The sequence below is a fragment of the Takifugu rubripes genome, chromosome 17 (assembly GCF_901000725.2).
Source record: "Takifugu rubripes chromosome 17, fTakRub1.2, whole genome shotgun sequence".
Taxonomy (NCBI): Eukaryota; Metazoa; Chordata; class Actinopteri; order Tetraodontiformes; family Tetraodontidae; genus Takifugu; species Takifugu rubripes.
The window spans coordinates 4,648,378-4,673,250 of NC_042301.1; the positions used below are offsets into that span (position 1 = coordinate 4,648,378).

At 43.3% G+C, this 24,873-nt stretch overlaps 3 protein-coding genes and 2 long non-coding RNA genes across 11 annotated transcripts; all 5 read right to left on the reverse strand.

Annotated features, from left to right (window-relative positions):
* Window positions 1-136: 136 nt before the first annotated feature.
* LOC115253248 (CD209 antigen-like protein 2) lies at window positions 137-17,179 on the reverse strand. Of its 3 annotated transcripts, none has more exons than XM_029850667.1 (6): window positions 16,366-17,179; window positions 15,911-16,018; window positions 15,641-15,790; window positions 904-1,028; window positions 718-818; window positions 137-652 (listed from the first exon to the last, which is right to left on the reverse strand). In XM_029850667.1, exons 2-6 carry the CDS (start codon window positions 15,921-15,923, stop codon window positions 511-513), a joined length of 531 nt encoding a protein of 176 aa, XP_029706527.1. In that variant the 5' UTR covers window positions 15,924-16,018; window positions 16,366-17,179; the 3' UTR covers window positions 137-510. The 3 variants fall into 3 exon arrangements, with proteins under 3 accessions (XP_029706527.1, XP_029706525.1, XP_029706526.1); XM_029850665.1 differs by having other exon boundaries at window positions 16,338-17,179; XM_029850666.1 differs by lacking the exons at window positions 137-652; window positions 718-818; window positions 904-1,028 and adding exons at window positions 14,491-15,015; window positions 15,081-15,181; window positions 15,267-15,391 and having other exon boundaries at window positions 16,338-17,179.
* On the reverse strand, window positions 3,705-10,834 carry LOC105419054 (centrosomal protein of 95 kDa-like). Of its 5 annotated transcripts, none has more exons than XM_029850674.1 (8): window positions 9,049-9,063; window positions 8,464-8,533; window positions 7,027-7,159; window positions 6,737-6,826; window positions 6,435-6,488; window positions 5,781-5,923; window positions 5,582-5,682; window positions 3,705-5,474 (listed from the first exon to the last, which is right to left on the reverse strand). In XM_029850674.1, exons 3-8 carry the CDS (start codon window positions 7,031-7,033, stop codon window positions 5,327-5,329), a joined length of 543 nt encoding a protein of 180 aa, XP_029706534.1. In that variant the 5' UTR covers window positions 7,034-7,159; window positions 8,464-8,533; window positions 9,049-9,063; the 3' UTR covers window positions 3,705-5,326. The 5 variants fall into 5 exon arrangements, with proteins under 5 accessions (XP_029706534.1, XP_029706532.1, XP_029706531.1 ...); XM_029850672.1 differs by lacking the exons at window positions 3,705-5,474; window positions 5,582-5,682; window positions 5,781-5,923; window positions 6,435-6,488 and adding exons at window positions 7,666-7,784; window positions 9,282-9,411; window positions 9,852-9,904; window positions 10,384-10,834 and having other exon boundaries at window positions 9,049-9,156; XM_029850671.1 differs by lacking the exons at window positions 3,705-5,474; window positions 5,582-5,682; window positions 5,781-5,923; window positions 6,435-6,488 and adding exons at window positions 7,666-7,784; window positions 9,282-9,389; window positions 9,776-9,904; window positions 10,384-10,825 and having other exon boundaries at window positions 9,049-9,156.
* On the reverse strand, window positions 17,169-23,730 carry LOC115253242 (C-type lectin domain family 4 member M-like). Its single transcript, XM_029850612.1, has 9 exons — window positions 23,598-23,730; window positions 23,308-23,397; window positions 23,005-23,058; window positions 22,343-22,496; window positions 22,037-22,050; window positions 18,943-19,263; window positions 17,472-17,809; window positions 17,286-17,386; window positions 17,169-17,220 (listed from the first exon to the last, which is right to left on the reverse strand). Exons 1-9 carry the CDS (start codon window positions 23,602-23,604, stop codon window positions 17,169-17,171), a joined length of 1,131 nt encoding a protein of 376 aa, XP_029706472.1. The 5' UTR covers window positions 23,605-23,730.
* LOC115253255 (uncharacterized) lies at window positions 20,276-20,927 on the reverse strand. The gene is made up of 2 exons (XR_003891541.1): window positions 20,778-20,927; window positions 20,276-20,692 (listed from the first exon to the last, which is right to left on the reverse strand). It is a non-coding gene; the product is annotated as an uncharacterized lncRNA (long non-coding RNA).
* LOC115253251 (uncharacterized) lies at window positions 21,540-22,271 on the reverse strand. Its single transcript, XR_003891537.1, has 2 exons — window positions 22,157-22,271; window positions 21,540-22,050 (listed from the first exon to the last, which is right to left on the reverse strand). It is a non-coding gene; the product is annotated as an uncharacterized lncRNA (long non-coding RNA).
* Window positions 23,731-24,873: the final 1,143 nt, after the last annotated feature.

The window sequence follows — 24,873 nt, forward strand, 5'->3', positions numbered from 1 at the left end:
AACTGTCACTTCTGCTATCACTAAACGTGATGTTGTATAAACATAAAATGCTGGAAGAAAAAAACTGAGCTCAACTGGCTTTTACCACTTTAAATTGAATAATGTCGACTAAAGAGGGAGAGCAGAGACGTGTTGATCAGTTATTAAAAGCTTATGAAGCACAATATTATTTATTTTGTTCATTGCCAAACTGGCCCAGAGTTGTAATAACAAGCATAATAGATCACATCATTGACACAAAGCTGCTGCCATTTTAGTAACTACCAGTGAGTAAATAAACAGACCCAAAGCTGCTGATGCGACTGGTTCATTCGTGCATCACAGGCACCAGTTTTCCTGCTTCAAAATGCACCGACACACAGTGAAAATACACTTTCACAAACCAAATATTTCAGAAGCAGAATGTCCTGTTTTCAAGGTCTTTTAGCTGATTATCAATGCATCACCAATACCGTTACCATGGTTTCAGAGGCGACAAAAGATTTAATTGCTGATTTGTTTACATGTCGGTCACTGAAAAAGCTTCTTTTCACAGATCCACAAGAGGGAAAGGGAGCAGGATTCATCGTTCCAGCTCTTTTCTGCATTGAAGTTCTTTATATCAACACAGTTTTCGCCTTTCCCGCCGTTCGGCTCCTTTGAACTCCAGTAACTGGAGAAAAAGAAGACTTGTGTCAGAAAACAACCAAAGTTAGTCCTCTTATCAAAGACAGTAACCTTGTAGACATCGCCGTCCCGTCCACCCATTTCCACGACCCCTCGTTGGTCACGTCGGTCAAGCCGATCCACATGTACTTCTGGAACCGGTTGGCAAAAGCCTTGTTTCCAACACAAACCATCAAAAAGGTGATTAAATTAAACTCTCTGGTGAATATTTGGTCCTGCTCTTGTGAACTGTGATACCTGCTCTTCTTCGCTGTTGATGATCAGCAGGTCTGCACCTTTCTGACGACAGTCGCTTCTGCTCTGATCCCAGGTTTTCTTGGTGGAGGAAACTTGGTAGAGACTTCCGCTGAAATACACCCATCCTTTTCCAGCGGGGCAGGAAACAGAAAAACGAAACGCAAATGCATAAACTGTTCTTCCGCATCAGGGGTCTTCGGCCCAGTTCTACAAGGGCTCTCATCCAGCCAGGTTTTCTGTCCACCCAGGTAGACACCTGCTTTGACCTGAGGTTCCAGTGCCCTCGGTAAAAACTGGGCAGGAGGGAAAACCTGGCTGGATTCGAAGCCTTGTCGGACTGGGTCGATGACCCTTGTTTTCCAGAATGATCAAGGCACCAGAATCATACCAGGATTATTCAGAGATCTCTTCAGGTTAGCTCTCTCCTCAGTCAATCTTTCCAAACTGGCAATTGAATCTAAAAAAAAACCAACAACAAACAAATTATTTAAACTATTTAAAATGCACTTCTGCAGCGTATTTTAGAGGAAATCATGCGATGAAGGTAAAATCCATCAGAACTCATTTACCCTGAAGCTTTTTCTGGACTTCCTGTGCGGCTGTGCTCAGCTCTTTCACTCGCTGTTGCAGCTGGTCCTTCTCTTGGGTACGTTGAATGTAATTAGTCTGTATTTGATCCTTTTCTTTAACCAGGTTATCATTACTGGTCTGTATTTGATCCTTTTCTTTAACCAGTTTATCATAACTGGTCTGTAACTGGTAGATCTGTCTCGTCAGGTTACCTTCTAACTGGTGTCTTTCCCTGATGAGGTCATTGTGACCGGTCTGTAACTGGTAGATCTGTCTCGTCAGGTTACCTTCTAACTGGTGTCTTTCCCTGATGAGGTCATTGTGACTGGTCTGTAACTGGTCTCTCTCCTGCTTCAGGCTCTTGTGACCGGTCTGTATTTGATCCTTTTCTTCAGCCAGGTTATCATAACTGGTCTGTATTTGATCATTTTCCTTAACCAGTTTATCATAACTAGTCTGTAACTGGTAGATCTGTCTCGTCAGGTTACCTTCTAACTGGTGTCTTTCCCTGATGAGGTCATTGTGACCGGTCTGTAACTGGTAGATCTGTCTCGTCAGGTTACCTTCTAACTGGTGTCTTTCCCTGATGAGGTCATTGTGACTGGTCTGTAACTGGTCTCTCTCCTGCTTCAGGCTGTTGTGACCGGTCTGTATTTGATCCTTTTCTTCAGCCAGGTTATCATAACTGGTCTGTATTTGATCCTTTTCTTTAACCAGGTTATCATAACTGGTCTGTATTTGATCCTTTTCTTTAACCAGGTTATCATAACTGGTCTGTATTTGATCCTTTTCTTTAACCAGCCTTATGTAACTTGATTGCAGTTGGTCCAGTTCTTTGGTGACATTGTTGTAACCAGTCTGCAACTGGTCTCTTTGTTTAGTCAGGTTTTCTAACCAGTTCTGGCTGGTGTTAAGGTGGTTGTAACTGGTCTGCAGGTGGTCATTGTCTTTAGTCAGTTTGTTGTTCCTCTTTTGTAACTGGTCTCTCTCTGTAATGAGGTTGTTGTAACTGGTCTGCAGCTGCTCCTTTTCCTTCATCAAATTGTTGTAACTAGTCTGTAACTTCCCCGTCTGCTTCGTCAGGTTATCCCTTAACTGGTATTTCTCTGCGATGGCATGTGTATAACTGGTCTGTATCTGGTCTCTCTCTTTAGTCATGTTGTAGCTGGTCTGTAACAGGGTCATCTCCACTTCTCTGTTAGCTTTGCCGCTGTTAACTGTTTAAAACATCAACAGTGAGGATTAGAATCGGCTTCAAGATTCTGTGGCTGGTTTAAATGCCCATACTCACAGATAGAACTCAGAGTTTCAAACCGAATCAAAAGTCCAATAAAAAGGAGGAGGAGGAGGAGGAAGAGCAGGCAGAAAAACAACACAGCACATCTGGAAGAAGATTTCTTTACTTTTCCATCACCTGAAGGTAAAGCAGTGAATAACCACATTCATACCAAAACGCCATCCCTCAAAATTACTCCTCGCTCAGGTTCTGTAAATAATAATAATAATGTCATTACCTGCTACATTGATGACTTTACTGTCTGCACCAAATTTGATCAGAGAGTCACAGGAGTCTTCCTTTGTTGTGGAAATTTTTTCATCCTTAACATAGAAAACCATCGCCATATTTCAAACGTATGGATGAGATGACGGTCTTGTTGAAAGTGAAGTTTTCCGTTTGTATCCTCCCTTATGATCTAGCTGGAGCATCTCTCTCCTCCCCTCCTTCCTTATTTAAGTTTTGTTTTTGCACTAATGCTTAATAAGTAAAATCCAACAAAACCTGCAAAGCTCTGCAAAAAAAAACTGATGTGTGCATTTTCACACAGCAGAGCGGCTGGGCTCTTCTTTGGCCCTTTTATTTTTAAATCTCTCCATATCTACGCCAGGTAGCTACGACCTAGTTTGAGGATCACAGCAGCTCCAGTTTAACGCATATTATGATGTCAAGAAAGAGGTTTTGACTGGCAATTAGGAAGGTGAACATATCCAATTATCTTTTGATGTTATACTATTGTAATGCTTGAAGAATAATTGCCCCCCTTCCGCGGTTGATTTATTAAACCGCCGAGAGAATTTGGTGCTGACTTTTTCCTTATTTCTGCTTCTACCGTCTCTCAATCATACAGCACCTGGTGAACCTTCTGGTAGTTCTGGAAGCAGTTTGTAACAATGTTACCTTTGCAATTTAACACAGTTAACCCCTCCAGATAAAAAATGTGATCTGAAACTTACTGAATTGATGTGAACTGAAGGCTTTTTTGGTCATCATGTTCTCAATGAAGCAACAGTTCAGGACTAATAATTGAGGAAACATGCGGGTTCAATGATCAAGTCAAAGGTTCTTGACCTTCTTATTGAGAACCTCAGTGGTTAAGACCACTGACCTTGATGCACTCCCAAAGCCCGCTAAAGTAAATGACTGACACTAAGGTTCATGTAAAATGCCTAGAAAAGTTGAATAGCAACAGAAAATAAAGATGAGTTTGTTAAGGCAGAAGCTGGACGGGACACTGAACCCACAATGCAGCCCACAACCAGAAAAGTCCTTTTCCAAAAAGGTTTATTCAAAATACAAGCAAAACTTGCAGATGTAGCCCAAACGAGAGCAGGCTGGATCCAGGAAACGAGGCTGAGCGTGGCAGCTGAGGCTGGAAGCAAAAACAAATGGAAACAGGGAATCCAAACGTTTGCTTCTCTCAATAAGAACGAGCACACTAGCCGGTACCCAATTACCACTCAGCGTTTAAGAGACGAACTGGCAGCGCATGAGAGGACGAGCTGGAGATAAATACAGCCGCTCCTGATGAGCTGACAAGCAGCAGGTGAGGAACTCCAGAGGGGTCGGAGAAACCTGCCTGCCACCCCCAGCCTGCACAGATGAGGGAAAAGACAAAAAAGACAGGGCAGGGGAATAAAAACAAATCTAACCTCCCCATCCTAACAGAATTATCTTCTGCAGGTATCATAAGCTGGCCAAAAGAGGTGTAGAGTCCACTGGTGGAAAGTAAAGAAAGCTCCTCGCCGTGCATGGGAAGCAATGGCTGAAAAAGGCTGGACCGGCAGACATCCCAGAGGCCCTGATCATTGCACCACGGGGACAGAGAGCACAAGAGTGTCAGAAGCCTGGACAACCAGCTCCACGCCAGGATCTCAAGGAGCAAAGAGGCCCCTGACACAATCCAGCACATAACAGCAGTTTGTTCGATGCCACATCCAAGTGGCTGGCACAGTTCAGGAACATCTGCACCCTGTTTGGACTGGACTGTCTGAGGTCAAAGGCCAAAGGGGGGTGGACAAGAGGCAGAAGAGGGCTGGAGCGACAGCTGTGGCGGGCGCGAAAAATAGCAACATCGGGAGAATAGGACGTGAAGCCGAACAGGACGTGAAGATATCTGCAATTCCTGAGGGGTCCTGAGCATTTGGGGTTCCAGCGAACCCCAGAAACAACAAATGGATAGTTCTGTGCGGTTCCAATGCTGTTGACTGAAATCAGTGTAAACGCTGGTTCACTGTGTTTATTTGCTTTAACTATTGAAAGATTACAGATTGTACCAGGAACACAATATTGCAGTGCAGTATAAAGGGCACGGCTCACAAGAAAAAAGTAATCCATCACCACCATATTTATCATTTCTGGTTTCAAGGCAGTTGATGGGCCGGTGGGAAAACAAGAAAACAATATATGTAATAAAACCCTCAAAGGAGACAGAGAGAAATCACCTGTGATGAATGACATGTGGGACAAAGACACCAGGACAAGAAGGGTTCTAATGGATCCGTCAGAAGGCATAAACTGCCGATAAAAACGGGTTCATGAGAACACGCAGACCCACTTATACTGATCATTTATGTTTTATGGAAATATCCTCTTTTCGCACATATAGAAATTGCTGAATTCACAGACTAAATCGTTCCATCCTTTCTTGTCCTCTCTGTCAATTTGTTCTACACATTGTTCTTGTCTGCCCTCGTAATTGTTGGGCTCACCCAGGCTCCAGTAGCTAAAAGAGTAAAAAAAAAAAAAAAAAGAATACATTTTTAATTGTATAAGACCAGCTAGAATTCATTTGTTGGGAACATGAATTTCATTCCAGAAGGAGCGCAGCACCTTTCAGTTAATGGTGTTCCATCCACCCAGCGCCACGTCCTTTCACTTCTCTGCTCCATCAGTCCGATCCATAAGGTCATCTTGAAATTCTCCAGAAAAGCCTTGATGGTGGAGAGAAACCATCATGGCTGAGTTCTCCTTGCACCCAATCGGGACTGACTCTGCCCCCCCCCTCCCAGATCCATACCCCGTCACCCACCTGTTCCGCTCTGCTGTTGATGATGGCCAGATCTGCCCCCTCCTGCAGGCAGTACTCTCTGCTGAGGTGCCACGTGTTCTTCACAGAGGATATGTAATACAAGCTTTTTTGGAAATGGAACCATCCTTGTTGGAAATAGGGATCTGTCGTGATGAACGTCACAAAATATAGGGAGAGGAAACAGGGACAGGTCAGAGAAGCAGAGCGACAGTTCAGAGAGAGGAAGCTAAGCGAACAAGATGAAACGTCCTGATGAAATCACTCTGTTTGCCCCCCCACCACCCACCACCCACCACCCACCCATATTCTACGCCCCCGTCCCTCATTTGTAAAGGCCAGTCCTGTATCCTTGCTAGAGCGGATAACCAAGTGCTTTCTGGTGTTTATTTGTCAGCCTTATTTTCTCTCCTGCCAGCCTTCCCGTCTCTCTTCATGAAACTGGCCCTTTACTCAACTATGAGTGTTGCGCAATGGTCATCGGGCATTTGAAAGTTCCTGTCATGAGACACCCTCACACCATATTTGTGCTTAACACTTAGAAACAATCAAGCGTCGGCTGAGTCGATGGAATGGAAATGGCGATCAGACCTGAGCGGTCAGACCGGTGGCCACACCGATTCTGGACGTCTGAGGCTTCTCTGACTTTAAACTTACCAAGTTTATCAAACTTATTTCTCTCTTCAGCTGTCCCATTTGGTGCTTCACTGTCTGAAAAAGCACAAATACTTTTATTAGACTTTGCAGAGGAATTATAATTATATTCAACGGACAATGGCTCCGGCTGAGCTGGAAACATTGTTTAGATCTTCAGAATTTATGGTTTTAATAGGAAATCATCAAGATTTTCTTCCTAAGAAAATTTTCGTGCTTTGTAACAGCAAAAAACAAGCATAAGATTTTTTGTCAAGATAATAAACTTGGGGTGGAAAAAAAACAAAAAAACTAGAAAGACTCACAAATGATGAGGCGCAGGCAGATGTTGAGAGCAGCTTGGAGCACACACAGGAGCCCAAAGCTCACGCCAATCACCCGATGGAGGTTTCTACCTGAGTTCGAGCAAAAAATAAGCAAAGTGGTGACATTTTTACGGAACATGTGTCTCAATGTGCACCGCGCAACAGCAACAAGAAAGAAAACACCGCGGAAGAAGAAAGTAAAAGAATGAAATTAATCCTACACGAGAAAACGCTGTTGGTTCATCAGAAGTTTCAGCCTAACTTTAAAAGTGTTTTGAACTGTATCTCACCAGTCATCTTCACGTCCGCTGCTGTGCTGGGAGTCCTTATTCTGGCATCACCAGCATCGTTGCTGACTGTATCTTAACACCAGGCGCGTGATGTCATCGATGAGGTAGTCTCGCAACAGCAATATACAGAATTCTAAATAAAATAACGGCGACCAAGTGATATGAATAAAATATCAAAATAGAATGTTCAAAAATCAAAATAGCTGTTCACACGCATAGGTTGCATCCCCAAAACAATCACACTTTGTCTGCGACACCACATGTAATGATGTTAAACTATGTGGTCATATTTTTTCCAATATAGTCACTCCCAACAGTTCAGACTGACACAAAATGCAGCGTGTTGCATGTAAAAAGCAGCTGCAAGTTTTACATAATATGGCCAGCAGGTGGTGTCGTGAGCATATGATGCTGCAGGTCTGTCTTACTCGGTGAGACGCGCCTGACTGATAGTCCTCGGGCTCCGCCTAGCGGGATGATATGGTACTGCACGCTGCATTGACGCACAGTTCAACTCTAGTAAAATACTCCCCCCCCACCCCTATTACAGCATTACAGGTCATAAATCTATTGTTTTAGAGGAGAAAAACTGCTTTCAAATTGTTTGAAACTAACGCTGTGCCGTGTTTACTGCTTTACCTTCCTGTTTGGCTGTAAATGTGCGTGCCGAGACCGCCAAACCCAAGAATTCACCATCCGATCTCTGCTCCTCAGCATCGGATGAATGGAGGGAGAGTTTACTGGCGTGTACAAGAGACCTGATCGATAACAAGATATTAAATTCATAAGAACTTCTTTAAAATACTTGTGGACCAAATACTTCCACCTCTGTGCTCCCCCTAAAGCCACAGAAATCCCAGATAACTGCACACCCTCTGGTACGCACAGGCGATGCTCTGCCTCACTCGTGGTTACTCCTCCTGCCCGTATGTCCACCATAGGACCCCGTTTCTGGAACGCACTCCCCAAGGATATCCTGACTGTGACATCTCCACCCACCTTCAATTTACATCTAAACAGGTGGCCTTTAGAGCACGAATCTTAAACCTTCATCTTTTTTAAGCTGAAATTTGGGCAGTTTAAACAGAAATGGTGTGATCAACATAGCATTTAGTGGATTCCCGCAGTAGTCACCAAACACATGGATCTGCCGGGCGACATTGTTTAACATCCTAATATTTACACTGCTAACTGAGCCACGCTGGGCGTTGCTTCAACAGGATGTACCATCCGAAAGTGCACTTAAGGAAAATGCCAAATGCAGGGCGTCTAAAAGGCGTCACACAAGCCGTCAAACAGCTGACACATAGACGAAAAAGAAGTGATACTGTAATGTAATTCAATCATTATCATTTTATAACGCAATTCCTATATTAGCAAGGACCTCTTTAGTGTTCTAGGACATAAAATACACTGCTGAAAAGGTGAAGTTCTTACTCTCCGATGGAAGACGAGGATTGTTCGGGCTCCTCTGTGACGGTACTGTTCCTCAGTGCTGCGATTCCATCTGAAAAGATAAAGATGTGAAGAGCAGCTAAAAGAACACATCAACAAATCATCATTGCAGCTCCAATCAATGGCAGAGCCAAGAACAAACACGCCTTACAATCAAAAAGCAAGTTTTAAAAGCTCATAGAAACACATCGGACCAACAATTATCAACTACTAATTGGAGCATGGCAGTAGGCTGACAGAGGGCCTCATTCAAACAAAGACATTCTCAGTTCTGCCAAAAGTGCTGACTGTTCAGTGGAAAGGCCCAAAAAAAGGAGAGAGAACATCTAACCTCAACAAAGATAGTAAAGAGGAAATACACTGAATGTTTAAAGTTGTGAAATTTGCCCTTTCACCACTGCTAACCCACAACGAGCAGAATAATCGGTCATCTCTGATCGTATCTTGTTGTTAAAAATCCTTTCTCAATATTATGGAAGCAGCAGTTGGCAGAAACCTTCATAGAATAATCAGAAATTGTAACAAAAAAAACAGAAAAAAACAGGAAGGGAGAGTGATGGCTCCCACCATTCTGTGACTCTTCGATCATTTCCTCTTTAAGATATTCGAGGAGGCCATCAAAGATTTCCAGGAGGTTCTTGATTGAATCCTTATCCCCCCGGATGACATTTTCACCTGTAACCATGCAGACATCTGTTATATTTACCACTCAACAAAAATAGAAGACAAAATATTCACTTTTCACTCAGAAACACATGTATGCCAAGTAAAGTCCTTATTTCTTAAGTAGATCACGGTACCTGTAATGTGCGAGAGGCTGATCTGAAGGTAATCCAGGGACAGTGAATCAATCACTGACTGAACGTTATGGATATCATCCTCCTGACTTCCTGCCGCTGCGATATAATCTAAGCACAAACAAACACACCACTACGGATAAACAGAACACATAAAACCATTCAAGAAACCACTGATCCAAACACATGGCACACATTTAAACACTTCAGCTCTAATTGCTTGCAATCACAACGCCGTTCATATTAAACAGCTCATGCCTGCATTGCTAACTACAGCAACACCACAAGTTCTGTCAACTCCAGAACCCCATATCATTAACCTTTGACCCTTGGTGGTGTGGATGGGAGTTGAGAAACTGGTCAAGAATACACACATGGTATATAATCCCAATGTATCCGGGATTAAGCAGGAAAAGCCTCACAAATGCTTGTTATGACAAAAATACTCTACATATTACTGCATCACGTGACTAAAACAAGCTCTTCAGGCTGTTTACCTGGAACCTTTTCCCCCAGAATGTTCTCGTAAAGAGCAATGAACACATCTGCATCACAGTCCGTCAGCTTCCTCACCCTGGGGTTTGTGTGACACTGGCGGAGCAGATTATTTGCCACATCGATCCAGTCTGCAGAAAACAAAAAAGTCAAGGGAGTCCTTCCGGTCACTGCGGGAGTCATTTTTCCTCTCACCGAACAGCGACCATAAACAGTGGAACCAAAAGAACGGCGTCAATAATTAACAGCAAGTTTTGGTCGTAAACTACATGGTAGTAATGGCTTAATGTTACTACAAACTACAGGCAATGGTACAGACTAGTTTAAATGCCATAAATCCCCTCCAGCTTTTTCCCCGAAACTTTCATCGGTAGTATGAAAATACTCAGGCATGGTGCTAATTTAGGAAGAAAGTACGTCTCTAAATGACAAAAACTGGAGACTGATGACTTAATCGTGTTTTAGATGTTAACGGTTAAATAAGACAAGTCCAAACTTTGACCATAAATGACAACGGGGAAGTAGCCGAAAGCAGGAAGCTAACGTTAGCGTCAATTAACCATACGTGTCGTTAGCCTTGAATGCACCGGACCACCGAATCCCAACTTACCTCTCTCCCCCTCCTGGGTTCCCATGAAACAGTTGGGAAAATGCGACGGCCGTGTGCTCAAAATCCACGACAGACAGACCTCATGAAGCCAAAAGCTCCCAAGTGTTCATGAATAGCTCCGGGTCGGTGACGGTGTTGTGGTTTTCACTGACTGACCAGGAACTCTCCGCCTGTGGCGATCCGGCAAGATCGTCAACCAGCCGAGCCTTTGAAGCGTTGTACCCGAGGCTAGCTCTATGCCAGAACTAATTGCCTTTTTAAGAATTAGCTAACATTCCACATAATATACAACACGACTCCAGTTCAATAATCAACGCATTTCGAGGTAATATAACTGCAAACATGCAGTCAATATACTGGTAATGGGGCGAACGGTGAGACAGGGAAGAGTCCAAAAATACGGCTCACCAAAAAGATGGGAAATTCCCATCAGCGCTGCTAACTCTGGTTTAAAATGGACGTCTTGTCTGATTGGATGCAACACTTCTTCTTTGCTGCGTGAATCTCTCTTTTGTTTGTTTGCCTCCCCTGCTGGTTACTTGGTGGTACTGTCTGCGAGGTAAAATCGTGGATCCCGATAAAGTTCGCGTACACATTACGCAGTATTAATACGAGATTAAATAGCATTGTAGGATGTTTTAGGATGCGTGCCCAGTGGCTTTTGATCATTGGAAGATCAAAGTTCTTTTGAATCTGAAAAATCGCCAAATGTATCAGTGTTGTATCATAGTCCTGAAACAAGCATCCAATTGTTTCATGATTCCATTTCCATTTTTTTTTTTACAGATATTTTCATTTTAAATGTTACAGCGTAACAATGTGTGAGGTGAAGTATTTGTTAGTGGTGAACTGTTTCTCATGAAGCAGAAGTGAAAATATAAATCACTGTAGCCCTTTGCAACAATGTAGTTTTATTTGACATAATTGAAACGCCGGTCTAGACAACCACATCTTGTGTGACTCATCAAAAACAACTGATTTCTCGAGTGGGAGAAGGGTTGCAGCATCAAATCACACAAAAAAAGACTTTCACTTTGCTATTGAAAACCTGCGGTGGTTACCCGTATTGGCCCGAATATAAGACGGTGTTTTTTGCGTTGAAATAAGACTGAAAAAGTGGGGGTCGTCTTACATTCGCGGTCTAGACATTATACCCATTCACAACGCTAGATGGCGCCAGATATCTTTAAAACGAATGCTGAACTTAACGTCTCAGGCCAAAGCGAACCCCTGTCACGAAGAAGAAAACTAAAAATAGCGGTAGCACGAAGAAGAAAAATAAAAAATAGCGAGAAGAAAATAAGAGAAGAGATAACAGAAAATATAGAAATGTAGCGACAATCTGGAGAAAAGTGGGTCGAAGATATAATCATTTGTTTCAGATGTACTGTAATTATTTTCTGTATAAAAATTAAATTTGGTGTTCAAAAAGTCGTTTTTCAAACTTGAGTCTTGAAAAAGAGGGGGTCGTCTTATAATCAGGGTCGTCTTATATTCGGGCTAGCGTGAAGTAATACAATGCAATGGATGTTTTTTTAAAACCTGATGATTCATATACCGGTACGTCTCAGGACAGATCTGCATACAAATACAACTTAGACAGGATCTTGGCCTGCTTGTCCTCCAGCACTTTCGGGGGTGTCTCACACCTGGACCCCGGGATCTCCAGTCCATACTCAGTGCAGATGCTCCAGTACACCAGGGGTCACCAACCTTTTTGAAACCAAGAGCTACCGCTTGACACACTCCTCTAAAATAAATGGATCGTGTGTATCAATAACTTAGAATGGGTAACAGAAAAGATCAATATTCAACGCTATTATTATTAATCTCAGCAATTGTTCAGATGATCACTTCCACATTTGATCAGAAAAAAAATGTCGAGTTTTCACCAGACCCTTTCAACCATAAGAAACTAAACCATTTTAACAATTCATAAACTATGTTGAACCATGTTTTTAAAAGTTATGCAACATTTAAAAAAAAAATTAACCTTCATATTGAATAAATCTTAACTGAACAAATCTACTGCAATTCTGCTCAAAATCTGTTACATTTTATAAACACATTTTTTAGCTCCTGGGCCTTCTCTTGACTGTAGAATGCTTCCCGGTGGGTAGTTAGCATTAGCATTGTAGCTTTCATGACGCGTAGTGAAGCGTCTCTCCACATTGTGCTGCTTCACTGTCATCACAGTCGCCCCACAGACGCAACATACACACCTTCCTTTCACAGTAGTAAAAAATTACTCTTCCTCCCATTCACTTTGAAAATGATAAATTTACTGTCTTCTTTTTGCCATGTTTTTGGGGTAGAAAATTGCCCTCCACTCACCATCTTCACTGCCCGCTAGTTTATTCTCCACAAGAGCAAAGGTTCTTTCATGCGCACAATACTGACCTTTGAACTACGTCAGAGTTCACGTCACTTTATTTATATTTTTATTTATTTTTAAGACATTGTCATTTTAAAATCTATGTAAATGCAGGTGTGATTTTTTTTAAAAATTCTTAGACACACCTCACTTGTGAGTTTTGCTATTTTTAGAACAGGCTTGCGGGCGACTCATGTGGTCATTGCGGGCGACTTGGTGCCCACGGGCACTGTGTTGCTGACTCCTGCTGTACACTAGGCCAGCCACCTGGTTATGCCGCTCCATGTATGCCTTGCCTGCTAGCATCTTGCACCCTGCTGTGATGTGCTGGACTGTCTCAGGGGCGTCTCCACACAGCCTACACCTGGGGTCTTGTCTGGTATGGTAGACCCTGGCCTCTCTTGCTCTGGTGCTCAGGGCCTGTTCTTGTGCAGCCATGAGTAGTGCCTCTGTGCTGTCTTTCAGTCCGGCCTTTTCTAGGCACTGGTAGGTTTTCTCAATATCAGCCACTTCCTCAATTTGTCGGTGGTACATTCATTGGCTTATCCTTCCATGATAGCCCCTCGGGTTCCTCCTCCTTGGTGGGCTTTTGTTGCCTGAGGCATTCACTCAGCAGTGGGTCAGTGGGGGCCATCTTCTTGATGTACTCTCGGAGGCTTGTTGTTTCCTCCTGGACAGTAGTTCGGACACTTACTAGTCCTCAGCCCCCTTCCTTTCTCTTTGTGTACAGCCTCAGGACACTGGACTTAGGATGAAACCCTCCATGCATGGTAAGGAGCTTCCTTGTTTTGATGTCAGTGGCTTGTATCTCTTCCAGTGGCCAGGGTGTTATGCCAGCAGGGCGTAAGTGTTAATGGCAGGGCGTAAGTGTTAATGGCCTGGATCTTGTGCTTACCATTCAGCTGACTTTTCAGCACCTGTCTTAACCTCTGCAGGTATTTAGCTGTGGCTGACCTCCTAACTTCCTCCTCATGGTTACCAGTTACCTGGGGGATCCCCAGGTATTTATAGCTTTCCTGCACATCTGTGACGTTCCCTTCAGGTAGTTTAATCCCATCAGTTGTGATCAACTTTCCTCTTCTAGATGTCCACATTTATCTAGTCCTAATGACATCCCGATGTCTTTGCTATAGATCCCAGTGAGGTGAATCAGGGTCAATGTCACGTTCGTTCTTGGCACACAGCTTGGTGTCATCCATGTAGAGGAGGTGGCTGATGGTTGTTCCACTTCAGAACCCAAAGCCACTCTTTGTGATGATCTGGCTGAGGGGGTTTAAGCCGATGCAGAACAGCAGGGGGGCACAGGACATCTCCTTGATATATGCCGCATCTGATGCTCACCCGCACAATTGGCTTTCCAAGCTATCCCAAGTGATAGCAACCTCAGGAAGAAAGAACATGAGAAGCTGGAGAAATTTGTATTTTCTTGTATCCGTCCAGCTGCAGATGTCCTGAAACACTTACACAAAATGCATTTTTCACGGGCGTGTGGCTGTAAATAAGAGGAACCGTCACTTCTGCTAGTTATATTTTCATACCTTCATATCTATCGTTGCAATCTATTTTCTTAACCACTTGTTTCCTGTTTTCGGGGTCACGGAGAAAGTTCACATATGCTCTGAACGTGTTCTGGCACTTGTGATGCTAAAAAAAAAAACCTGAATTCAACTGCTGTCTTTTACCACTTTAAATTGAATAATGTCGACTAAAGAGGGAGAGCAGAGACGTGTTGATCAGTTATTAAAAGCTTATGAAGCACACTATTTTTTATTTTGTTCATTGCCAAACTGGTCCAGAGCTGTAATAACAAGCGTAATAGATCACGTCATTGACACAAAGCTGCTGCTATTTTAGTAACTACCAGTGAGTAAATAAACAGACCCAAAGCTGCTGATGCGACTGGTTCATTCGTGCATCACAGGCACCAGTTTTCCTGCTTCAAAATGCACCGACACACAGTGAAAATACACTTTCACAAACCAAATATTATATATAAACCAGAAGCAGAATGTCCTGTTTTCAAGGTCTTTTAGCTGATTATCAATGCATCACCAACACCGTTACCATGGTTTCAGAGGCGACAAAAGATTTAATTGCTGATTTGATTACATGTCGGTCACTGATAAAGCTTCTTTTCACAGATCCACAAGAGGGAAAGAGAGCAGGATTCATCGTTCCAGCTCTTTTCTGCATTGAAGTTCTTTATATCACCACAGTTTTCGCCTTTCCCGCCGTTCGGCTCCTTTGAACTCCAGTAACTGGAGAAAAAGAAGACTTGTGTCAGAAAACAACCAAAGTTAGTCCTCTTATCAAAGACAGTAACCTTGTAGACATCGCCGTCCCGTCCACCCATTTCCACGACCCCTCGTTGGTCACGTCGGTCAAGCCGATCCACATGTACTTCTGGAACCGGTTGGCAAAAGCCTTGTTTCCAACACAAACCATCAAAAAGGTGATTAAATTAAACTCTCTGGTGAATATTTGGTCCTGCTCTTGTGAACTGTGATACCTGCTCTTCTTTGCTGTTGATGATCAGCAGGTCTGCACCTTTCTGACGACAGTCGCTTCTGCTCTGATTCCAGGTTTTCTTGGTGGAGGAAACTTGGTAGAGACTTCCATTGAAATACACCCATTCTTTTCCAGCGGGGCAGGAAACACACATGGAAAAATCATATAAATATGTTTCAATAAGTCAGAGTCTCATCTGTGAGAAATGAGAACTCTGTGGAGGAGAAACTTCAGAATAAACCTTCATCGTTGAAAATTTGAGGGTGTAGAGATTAAATTAGCAAAGTACACATATGGAGAAGTTTTCAGGTTGTTTTTTTTTTTGAGTCTTTGGCACTTATCAGAATCTCTGAAAAATGACCTTTCTTCAGTTACCTCGTAACATTTTTTGTAATTCGTCGGTGTCTTTGCTGAGGTTGTTGAAGCGCTGTTGGACCTCCCTGTTTTGGGTCAGTAGCTGACTCGTCATGTTGGTGTAGATGGTGACCAGTCGAGCCAGTTGCTTTTCTGAGCTGTGCTTTGTATCTGTGACACATTCCCGATGAAACATTACTCCATTTGCTGCCATCGCTGACATCAAAATGAAAAGATAATCGTTGGCGAAGTAAACAACCAGACGTTTGTGGAGAAAGTATAATAATTTACACAGGAAACCCATAGTTGTGAGGCCAACCACCAAGAGAAGGCAGATCAGGGCCAGAAGTGCAGCAGCTCGGCGCGGCCTTTTGTCCGAACGTTGATCATTTTCAGCAACTGAAATGCAAAAAATACATTATAAAAAGTTTCATTTTCTGCATCAGTCCAAATGTCATTAACGTTTTCGTGCTTTCATTCATTTAGGTGTCTCTTCTGCTATATCTAGGATGTGTTTTAACCTTTATCTGCACAAGCCAACACAACGATTAGAATATTTCCTGGGATTAAATTTCATCCTGAAGCCAAATTTTCCAAGATTTCTGTCCTTTTGTTTTACAAACATGATGTTAAGACTCAGAACTAGTTTCTCTTTTAGCAATTCTTGTATTTTAACTGCGACAATCATCAACAACACATCTTTCTCTGTGTTGGTTACCTGAAAACGAGGCTTGTGGGGTCTTTACCTCCTGATTGGAATCCTTGTACACATGTCCACAACACTGACGACAACGCTCCATCCTGTCTGGGTGACCTGCTGGTCTCTCTACGTTCGCATAGAGGTCAAAGTCATCAATCATGTCCATCTGTTCTGATGGTCCTGCTGCAGATGTCTTGAAACACTTACACAGCATTCATCTTTAACACTTGTCTGGTTTTAAATAAGAGGAACTGTCACTTCTGCTATCACTAAACGTGATGTTGTATAAACATAAAATGCTGGAAGAAAAAAACTGAGCTCAACTGGCTTTTACCACTTTAAATTGAATAATGTCGACTAAAGAGGGAGAGCAGAGACGTGTTGATCAGTTATTAAAAGCTTATGAAGCACAATATTATTTATTTTGTTCATTGCCAAACTGGCCCAGAGTTGTAATAACAAGCATAATAGATCACATCATTGACACAAAGCTGCTGCCATTTTAGTAACTACCAGTGAGTAAATAAACAGACCCAAAGCTGCTGATGCGACTGGTTCATTCGTGCATCACAGGCACCAGTTTTCCTGCTTCAAAATGCACCGACACACAGTGAAAATACACTTTCACAAACCAAATATTTCAGAAGCAGAATGTCCTGTTTTCAAGGTCTTTTAGCTGATTATCAATGCATCACAATACCGTTACCATGGTTTCAGAGGCGACAAAAGATTTAATTGCTGATTTGTTTACATGTCGGTCACTGAAAAAGCTTCTTTTCACAGATCCACAAGAGGGAAAGGGAGCAGGATTCATCGTTCCAGCTCTTTTCTGCATTGAAGTTCTTTATATCAACACAGTTTTTCGCCTTTCCCGCCGTTCGGCTCCTTTGAACTCCAGTAACTGGAGAAAAAGAAGACTTGTGTCAGAAAACAACCAAAGTTAGTCCTCTTATCAAAGACAGTAACCTTGTAGACATCGCCGTCCCGTCCACCCATTTCCACGACCCCTCGTTGGTCACGTCGGTCAAGCCGATCCACATGTACTTCTGGAACCGGTTGGCAAAAGCCTTGTTTCCAACACAAACCATCAAAAAGGTGATTAAATTAAACTCTCTGGTGAATATTTGGTCCTGCTCTTGTGAACTGTGATACCTGCTCTTCTTCGCTGTTGATGATCAGCAGGTCTGCACCTTTCTGACGACAGTCGCTTCTGCTCTGATCCCAGGTTTTCTTGGTGGAGGAAACTTGGTAGAGACTTCCGCTGAAATACACCCATCCTTTTCCAGCGGGGCAAGGAAACAGAAAAACGAAACGCAAATGCATAAACTGTTCTTCCGCATCAGGGGTCTTCGGCCCAGTTCTACAAGGGCTCTCATCCAGCCAGGTTTTCTGTCCACCCAGGTAGACACCTGCTTTGACCTGAGGTTCCAGTGCCCTCGGTAAAAACTGGGCAGGAGGGAAAACCTGGCTGGATTCGAAGCCTTGTCGGACTGGGTCGATGACCCTTGTTTTCCAGAATGATCAAGGCACCATAATCATACCCGGATTATCAGAGATCTCTTCAGGTTAGCTCTCTCCTCAGTCAATCTTTCCAAATGGCAATTGAATCTAAAAAAAACCAACACACAACATTATCATTAAACTAGTTAAAAATGCACAATTCTGCAGCGTATTTAGAGGAAATGCACTGCGGATGAAGGTAAAATCCATCAGAACTTCATTATACCCTGAAGCTTTTCTGGACTTTCCTGTGCGGCTGGTGCTCAGCTCTTTCACTCGCTGTTGCAGCTGGTCCTTCTCTCGTGGTAACGTTGAATGTATTAGTCTGTATTGATCCTTTTCTTTAACCAGGTTATCATTACTGGTCTGTATTTGATCCTTTTCTTTAACCAGTTTATCATAACTGGTCTGTAACTGGTAGATCTGTCTCGTCAGGTTACCTTCTAACTGGTGTCTTTCCCTGATGAGGTCATTGTGACCGGTCTGTAACTGGTAGATCTGTCTCGTCAGGTTACCTTCTAACTGGTGTCTTTCCCTGATGAGGTCATTGTGACTGGTCTGTAACTGGTCTCTCTCCTGCTTCAGGCTCTTGTGACCGGTCTGTATTTGATCCTTTTCTTCAGCCAGGTTATCATAACTGGTCTGTATTTGATCATTTTCCTTAACCAGTTTATCATAACTAGTCTGTAACTGGTAGATCTGTCTCGTCAGGTTACCTTCTAACTGGTGTCTTTCCCTGATGAGGTCATTGTGACCGGTCTGTAACTGGTAGATCTGTCTCGTCAGGTTACCTTCTAACTGGTGTCTTTCCCTGATGAGGTCATTGTGACTGGTCTGTAACTGGTCTCTCTCCTGCTTCAGGCTGTTGTGACCGGTCTGTATTTGATCCTTTTCTTCAGCCAGGTTATCATAACTGGTCTGTATTTGATCCTTTTCTTTAACCAGGTTATCATAACTGGTCTGTATTTGATCCTTTTCTTTAACCAGGTTATCATAACTGGTCTGTATTTGATCCTTTTCTTTAACCAGCCTTATGTAACTTGATTGCAGTTGGTCCAGTTCTTTGGTGACATTGTTGTAACCAGTCTGCAACTGGTCTCTTTGTTTAGTCAGGTTTTCTAACCAGTTTGGCTGGTGTTAAGGTGGTTGTAACTGGTCTGCAGGTGGTCATTGTCTTTAGTCAGTTTGTTGTTCCTCTTTTGTAACTGGTCTCTCTCTGTAATGAGGTTGTTGTAACTGGTCTGCAGCTGCTCCTTTTCCTTCATCAAATTGTTGTAACTAGTCTGTAACTTCCCCGTCTGCTTCGTCAGGTTATCCCTTAACTGGTATTTCTCTGCGATGGCATGTGTATAACTGGTCTGTATCTGGTCTCTCTCTTTAGTCATGTTGTAGCTGGTCTGTAACAGGGTCATCTCCACTTCTCTGTTAGCTTTGCCGCTGTTAACTGTTTAAAACATCAACAGTGAGGATTAGAATCGGCTTCAAGATTCTGTGGCTGGTTTAAATGCCCATACTCACAGATAGAACTCAGAGTTTCAAACCGAATCAAAAGTCCAATAAAAAGGAGGAGGAGGAGGAGGAAGAGCAGGCAGAAAAACAACACAGCACATCTGGAAGAAGATTTCTTTACTTTTCCATCACCTGAAGGTAAAGCAGTGAATAACCACATTCATACCAAAACGCCATCCCTCAAAATTACTCCTCGCTCAGGTTCTGTAAATAATAATAATAATGTCATTACCTGCTACATTGATGACTTTACTGTCTGCACCAAATTTGATCAGAGAGTCACAGGAGTCTTCCTTTGTTGTGGAAATTTTTTCATCCTTAACATAGAAAACCATCGCCATATTTCAAACGTATGGATGAGATGACGGTCTTGTTGAAAGTGAAGTTTTCCGTTTGTTCCTCCCTTATGATCTAGCTGGAGCATCTCTCTCCTCCCCTCCTTCCTTATTTAAGTTTTGTTTTTGCACTAATGCTTAATAAGTAAAATCCAACAAAACCTGCAAAGCTCTGCAAAAAAAACTGATGTGTGCATTTTCACACAGCAGAGCGGCTGGGCTCTTCTTTGGCCCTTTTATTTTTAAATCTCTCCATATCTACGCCAGGTAGCTACGACCTAGTTTGAGGATCACAGCAGCTCCAGTTTAACGCATATTATGATGTCAAGAAAGAGGTTTTGACTGGCAATTAGGAAGGTGAACATATCCAATTATCTTTTGATGTTATACTATTGTAATGCTTGAAGAATAATTGCCCCCCTTCCGCGGTTGATTTATTAAACCGCCGAGAGAATTTGGTGCTGACTTTTTCCTTATTTCTGCTTCTACTGTCTCTCAATCATACAGCACCTGGTGAACCTTCTGGAAGTTCTGGAAGCAGTTTGTAACAATGTTACCTTTGCAATTTAACACAGTTAACCCCTCCAGATAAAAAATGTGATCTGAAACTTACTGAATTGATGTGAACTGAAGGCTTTTTTGGTCATCATGTTCTCAATGAAGCAACAGTTCAGGACTAATAATTGAGGAAACATGCGGGTTCAATGATCAAGTCAAAGGTTCTTGACCTTCTTATTGAGAACCTCAGTGGTTAAGACCACTGACCTTGATGCACTCCCAAAGCCCGCTAAAGTAAATGACTGACACTAAGGTTCATGTAAAATGCCTAGAAAAGTTGAATAGCAACAGAAAATAAAGATGAGTTTGTTAAGGCAGAAGCTGGACGGGACACTGAACCCACAATGCAGCCCACAACCAGAAAAGTCCTTTTCCAAAAAGGTTTATTCAAAATACAAGCAAAACTTGCAGATGTAGCCCAAACGAGAGCAGGCTGGATCCAGGAAACGAGGCTGAGCGTGGCAGCTGAGGCTGGAAGCAAAAACAAATGGAAACAGGGAATCCAAACGTTTGCTTCTCTCAATAAGAACGAGCACACTAGCCGGTACCCAATTACCACTCAGCGTTTAAGAGACGAACTGGCAGCGCATGAGAGGACGAGCTGGAGATAAATACAGCCGCTCCTGATGAGCTGACAAGCAGCAGGTGAGGAACTCCAGAGGGGTCGGAGAAACCTGCCTGCCACCCCCAGCCTGCACAGATGAGGGAAAAGAAAAAAGACAGGGCAGGGGAATATAAAAACAAATCTAACCTCCCCATCCTAACAGAATTATCTTCTGCAGGTATCATAAGCTGGCCAAAAGAGGTGTAGAGTCCACTGGTGGAAAGTAAAGAAAGCTCCTCGCCGTGCATGGGAAGCAATGGCTGAAAAAGGCTGGACCGGCAGACATCCCAGAGGCCCTGATCATTGCACCACGGGGACAGAGAGCACAAGAGTGTCAGAAGCCTGGACAACCAGCTCCACGCCAGGATCTCAAGGAGCAAAGAGGCCCCTGACACAATCCAGCACATAACAGCAGTTTGTTCGATGCCACATCCAAGTGGCTGGCACAGTTCAGGAACATCTGCACCCTGTTTGGACTGGACTGTCTGAGGTCAAAGGCCAAAGGGGGGTGGACAAGAGGCAGAAGAGGGCTGGAGCGACAGCTGTGGCGGGCGCGAAAAATAGCAACATCGGGAGAATAGGACGTGAAGCCGAACAGGACGTGGATGAAGATATCTGCAATTCCTGAGGGGTCCTGAGCATTTGGGGTTCCAGCGAACCCCAGAAACAACAAATGGATAGTTCTGTGCGGTTCCAATGCTGTTGACTGAAATCAGTGTAAACGCTGGTTCACTGTGTTTATTTGCTTTAACTATTGAAAGATTACAGATTGTACCAGGAACACAATATTGCAGTGCAGTATAAAGGGCACGGCTCACAAGAAAAAAAGTAATCCATCACCACCATATTTATCATTTCTGGTTTCAAGGCAGTTGATGGGCCGGTGGGAAAACAAGAAAACAATATATGTAATAAAACCCTCAAAGGAGACAGAGAGAAATCACCTGTGATGAATGACATGTGGGACAAAGACACCAGGACAAGAAGGGTTCTAATGGATCCGTCAGAAGGCATAAACTGCCGATAAAAACGGGTTCATGAGAACACGCAGACCCACTTATACTGATCATTTATGTTTTATGGAAATATCCTCTTTTCGCACATATAGAAATTGCTGAATTCACAGACTAAATCGTTCCATCCTTTCTTGTCCTCTCTGTCAATTTGTTCTACACATTGTTCTTGTCTGCCCTCGTAATTGTTGGGCTCACCCAGGCTCCAGTAGCTAAAAGAGTAAAAAAAAAAAAAAAAGAATACATTTTTAATTGTATAAGACCAGCTAGAATTCATTTGTTGGGAACATGAATTTCATTCCAGAAGGAGCGCAGCACCTTTCAGTTAATGGTGTTCCATCCACCCAGCGCCACGTCCTTTCACTTCTCTGCTCCATCAGTCCGATCCATAAGGTCATCTTGAAATTCTCCAGAAAGCCTTGATGGTGGAGAGAAACCATCATGGCTGAGTTCTCCTTGCACCCAATCGGGACTGACTCTGCCCCCCCCCTCCCAGATCCATACCCCGTCACCACCTGTTCCGCTCTGCTGTTGATGATGGCCAGATCTGCCCCCTCCTGCAGGCAGTACTCTCTGCTGAGGTGCCACGTGTTCTTCACAGAGGATATGTAATACAAGCTTTTTTGGAAATGGAACCATCCTTGTTGGAAATAGGGATCTGTCGTGATGAACGTCACAAAATATAGGGAGAGGAAACAGGGACAGGTCAGAGAAGCAGAGCGACAGTTCAGAGAGAGGAAGCTAAGCGAACAAGATGAAACGTCCTGATGAAATCACTCTGTTTGCCCCCCCACCACCACCACCCACCACCCACCCATATTCTACGCCCCCGTCCCTCATTTGTAAAGGCCAGTCCTGTATCCTTGCTAGAGCGGATAACCAAGTGCTTTCTGGTGTTTATTTGTCAGCCTTATTTTCTCTCCTGCCAGCCTTCCCGTCTCTCTCATGAAACTGGCCCTTACTCAACTATGAGTGTTGCGCAATGGTCATCGGGCATTTGAAAGTTCCTGTCATGAGACACCCTCACACCATATTTGTGCTTAACACTTAGAAACAATCAAGCGTCGGCTGAGTCGATGGAATGGAAATGGCGATCAGACCTGAGCGGTCAGACCGGTGGCCACACCGATTCTGGACGTCTGAGGCTTCTCTGACTTTAAACTTACCAAGTTTATCAAACTTATTTCTCTCTTCAGCTGTCCCATTTGGTGCTTCACTGTCTGAAAAAGCACAAATACTTTTATTAGACTTTGCAGAGGAATTATAATTATATTCAACGGACAATGGCTCCGGCTGAGCTGGAAACATTGTTTAGATCTTCAGAATTTATGGTTTTAATAGGAAATCATCAAGATTTTCTTCCTAAGAAAATTTTCGTGCTTTGTAACAGCAAAAAACAAGCATAAGATTTTTTGTCAAGATAATAAACTTGGGGTGGAAAAAAAAAAAAAAAAACTAGAAAGACTCACAAATGATGAGGCGCAGGCAGATGTTGAGAGCAGCTTGGAGCACACACAGGAGCCCAAAGCTCACGCCAATCACCCGATGGAGGTTTCTACCTGAGTTCGAGCAAAAAATAAGCAAAGTGGTGACATTTTTACGGAACATGTGTCTCAATGTGCACCGCGCAACAGCAACAAGAAAGAAAACACCGCGGAAGAAGAAAGTAAAAGAATGAAATTAATCCTACACGAGAAAACGCTGTTGGTTCATCAGAAGTTTCAGCCTAACTTTAAAAGTGTTTTGAACTGTATCTCACCAGTCATCTTCACGTCCGCTGCTGTGCTGGGAGTCCTTATTCTGGCATCACCAGCATCGTTGCTGACTGTATCTTAACACCAGGCGCGTGATGTCATCGATGAGGTAGTCTCGCAACAGCAATATACAGAATTCTAAATAAAATAACGGCGACCAAGTGATATGAATAAAATATCAAAATAGAATGTTCAAAAATCAAAATAGCTGTTCACACGCATAGGTTGCATCCCCAAAACAATCACACTTTGTCTGCGACACCACATGTAATGATGTTAAACTATGTGGTCATATTTTTTCCAATATAGTCACTCCCAACAGTTCAGACTGACACAAAATGCAGCGTGTTGCATGTAAAAAGCAGCTGCAAGTTTTACATAATATGGCCAGCAGGTGGTGTCGTGAGCATATGATGCTGCAGGTCTGTCTTACTCGGTGAGACGCGCCTGACTGATAGTCTCGGGCTCCGCCTAGCGGGATGATATGGTACTGCACGCTGCATTGACGCACAGTTCAACTCTAGTAAAATACTCCCCCCCCACCCCTATTACAGCATTACAGGTCATAAATCTATTGTTTTAGAGGAGAAAAAACTGCTTCAAATTTTTGAAACTAACGCTGTGCCGTGTTTACTGCTTTACCTTCCTGTTTGGCTGTAAATGTGCGTGCCGAGACCGCCAAACCCAAGAATCACCATCCGATCTCTGCTCCTCAGCATCGGATGAATGGAGGGAGAGTTTACTGGCGTGTACAAGAGACCTGATCGATAACAAGATATTAAATTCATAAGAACTTCTTTAAAATACTTGTGGACCAAATACTTCCACCTCTGTGCTCCCCCTAAAGCCACAGAAATCCCAGATAACTGCACACCCTCTGGTACGCACAGGCGATGCTCTGCCTCACTCGTGGTTACTCCTCCTGCCCGTATGTCCACCATAGGACCCCGTTTCTGGAACGCACTCCCCAAGGATATCCTGACTGTGACACTCTCACCTGATTCATACCATCTAAACAGGTGGCCTTTAGAGCACGAATCTTAAACCTTCATCTTTTTTTGCTGAAATTTGGGCCGTTTAAACAGAAATGGTGTGATCAACATAGCATTAGTGGATTCCCCAGTAGTCACACTCCCGCAGTAGTCACAAATGGATCTGCCGGGCGACATTGTTTAACATCCTAATATTTACACTGCTAACTGAGCCACGCTGGGCGTTGCTTCAACAGGATGTACCATCCGAAAGTGCACTTAAGGAAAATGCCAAATGCAGGGCGTCTAA

What these genes read in the sequence shown, in the direction of transcription:
- LOC105419054 (XM_029850671.1), bottom strand. Translation starts at nt 10,408, where the DNA reads ATGGGAACCCAGGAGGGGGAGAGAG. An exon ending in CAGCCTCTCGCACATTACAG is followed by an intron (nt 9,157 to 9,281) that starts GTACCGTGATCT and finishes GCATGGTTACAG; the next exon opens with GTGAAAATGTCATCCGGGGG. An exon ending in GATCGAAGAGTCACAGAATG is followed by an intron (nt 8,534 to 9,048) that starts GTGGGAGCCATC and finishes TTATCTTTTCAG; the next exon opens with ATGGAATCGCAGCACTGAGG.
- LOC115253248 (XM_029850665.1), bottom strand. Translation starts at nt 16,533, where the DNA reads ATGCTGTGTAAGTGTTTCAAGACATCTGCAGCAGGACCATCAGAACAG. An exon ending in CCCACAAGCCTCGTTTTCAG is followed by an intron (nt 16,019 to 16,337) that starts GTAACCAACACA and finishes TTTGCATTTCAG; the next exon opens with TTGCTGAAAATGATCAACGT. An exon ending in ATTACAAAAAATGTTACGAG is followed by an intron (nt 1,029 to 15,640) that starts GTAACTGAAGAA and finishes CCGCTGGAAAAG; the next exon opens with GATGGGTGTATTTCAGCGGA.
- LOC115253242 (XM_029850612.1), bottom strand. An exon ending in CCTTAACACCAGCCAAACTG is followed by an intron (nt 17,810 to 18,942) that starts GTTAGAAAACCT and finishes TCATCGACCCAG; the next exon opens with TCCGACAAGGCTTCGAATCC. An exon ending in TCAACAGCGAAGAAGAGCAG is followed by an intron (nt 17,387 to 17,471) that starts GTATCACAGTTC and finishes GTTGGAAACAAG; the next exon opens with GCTTTTGCCAACCGGTTCCA.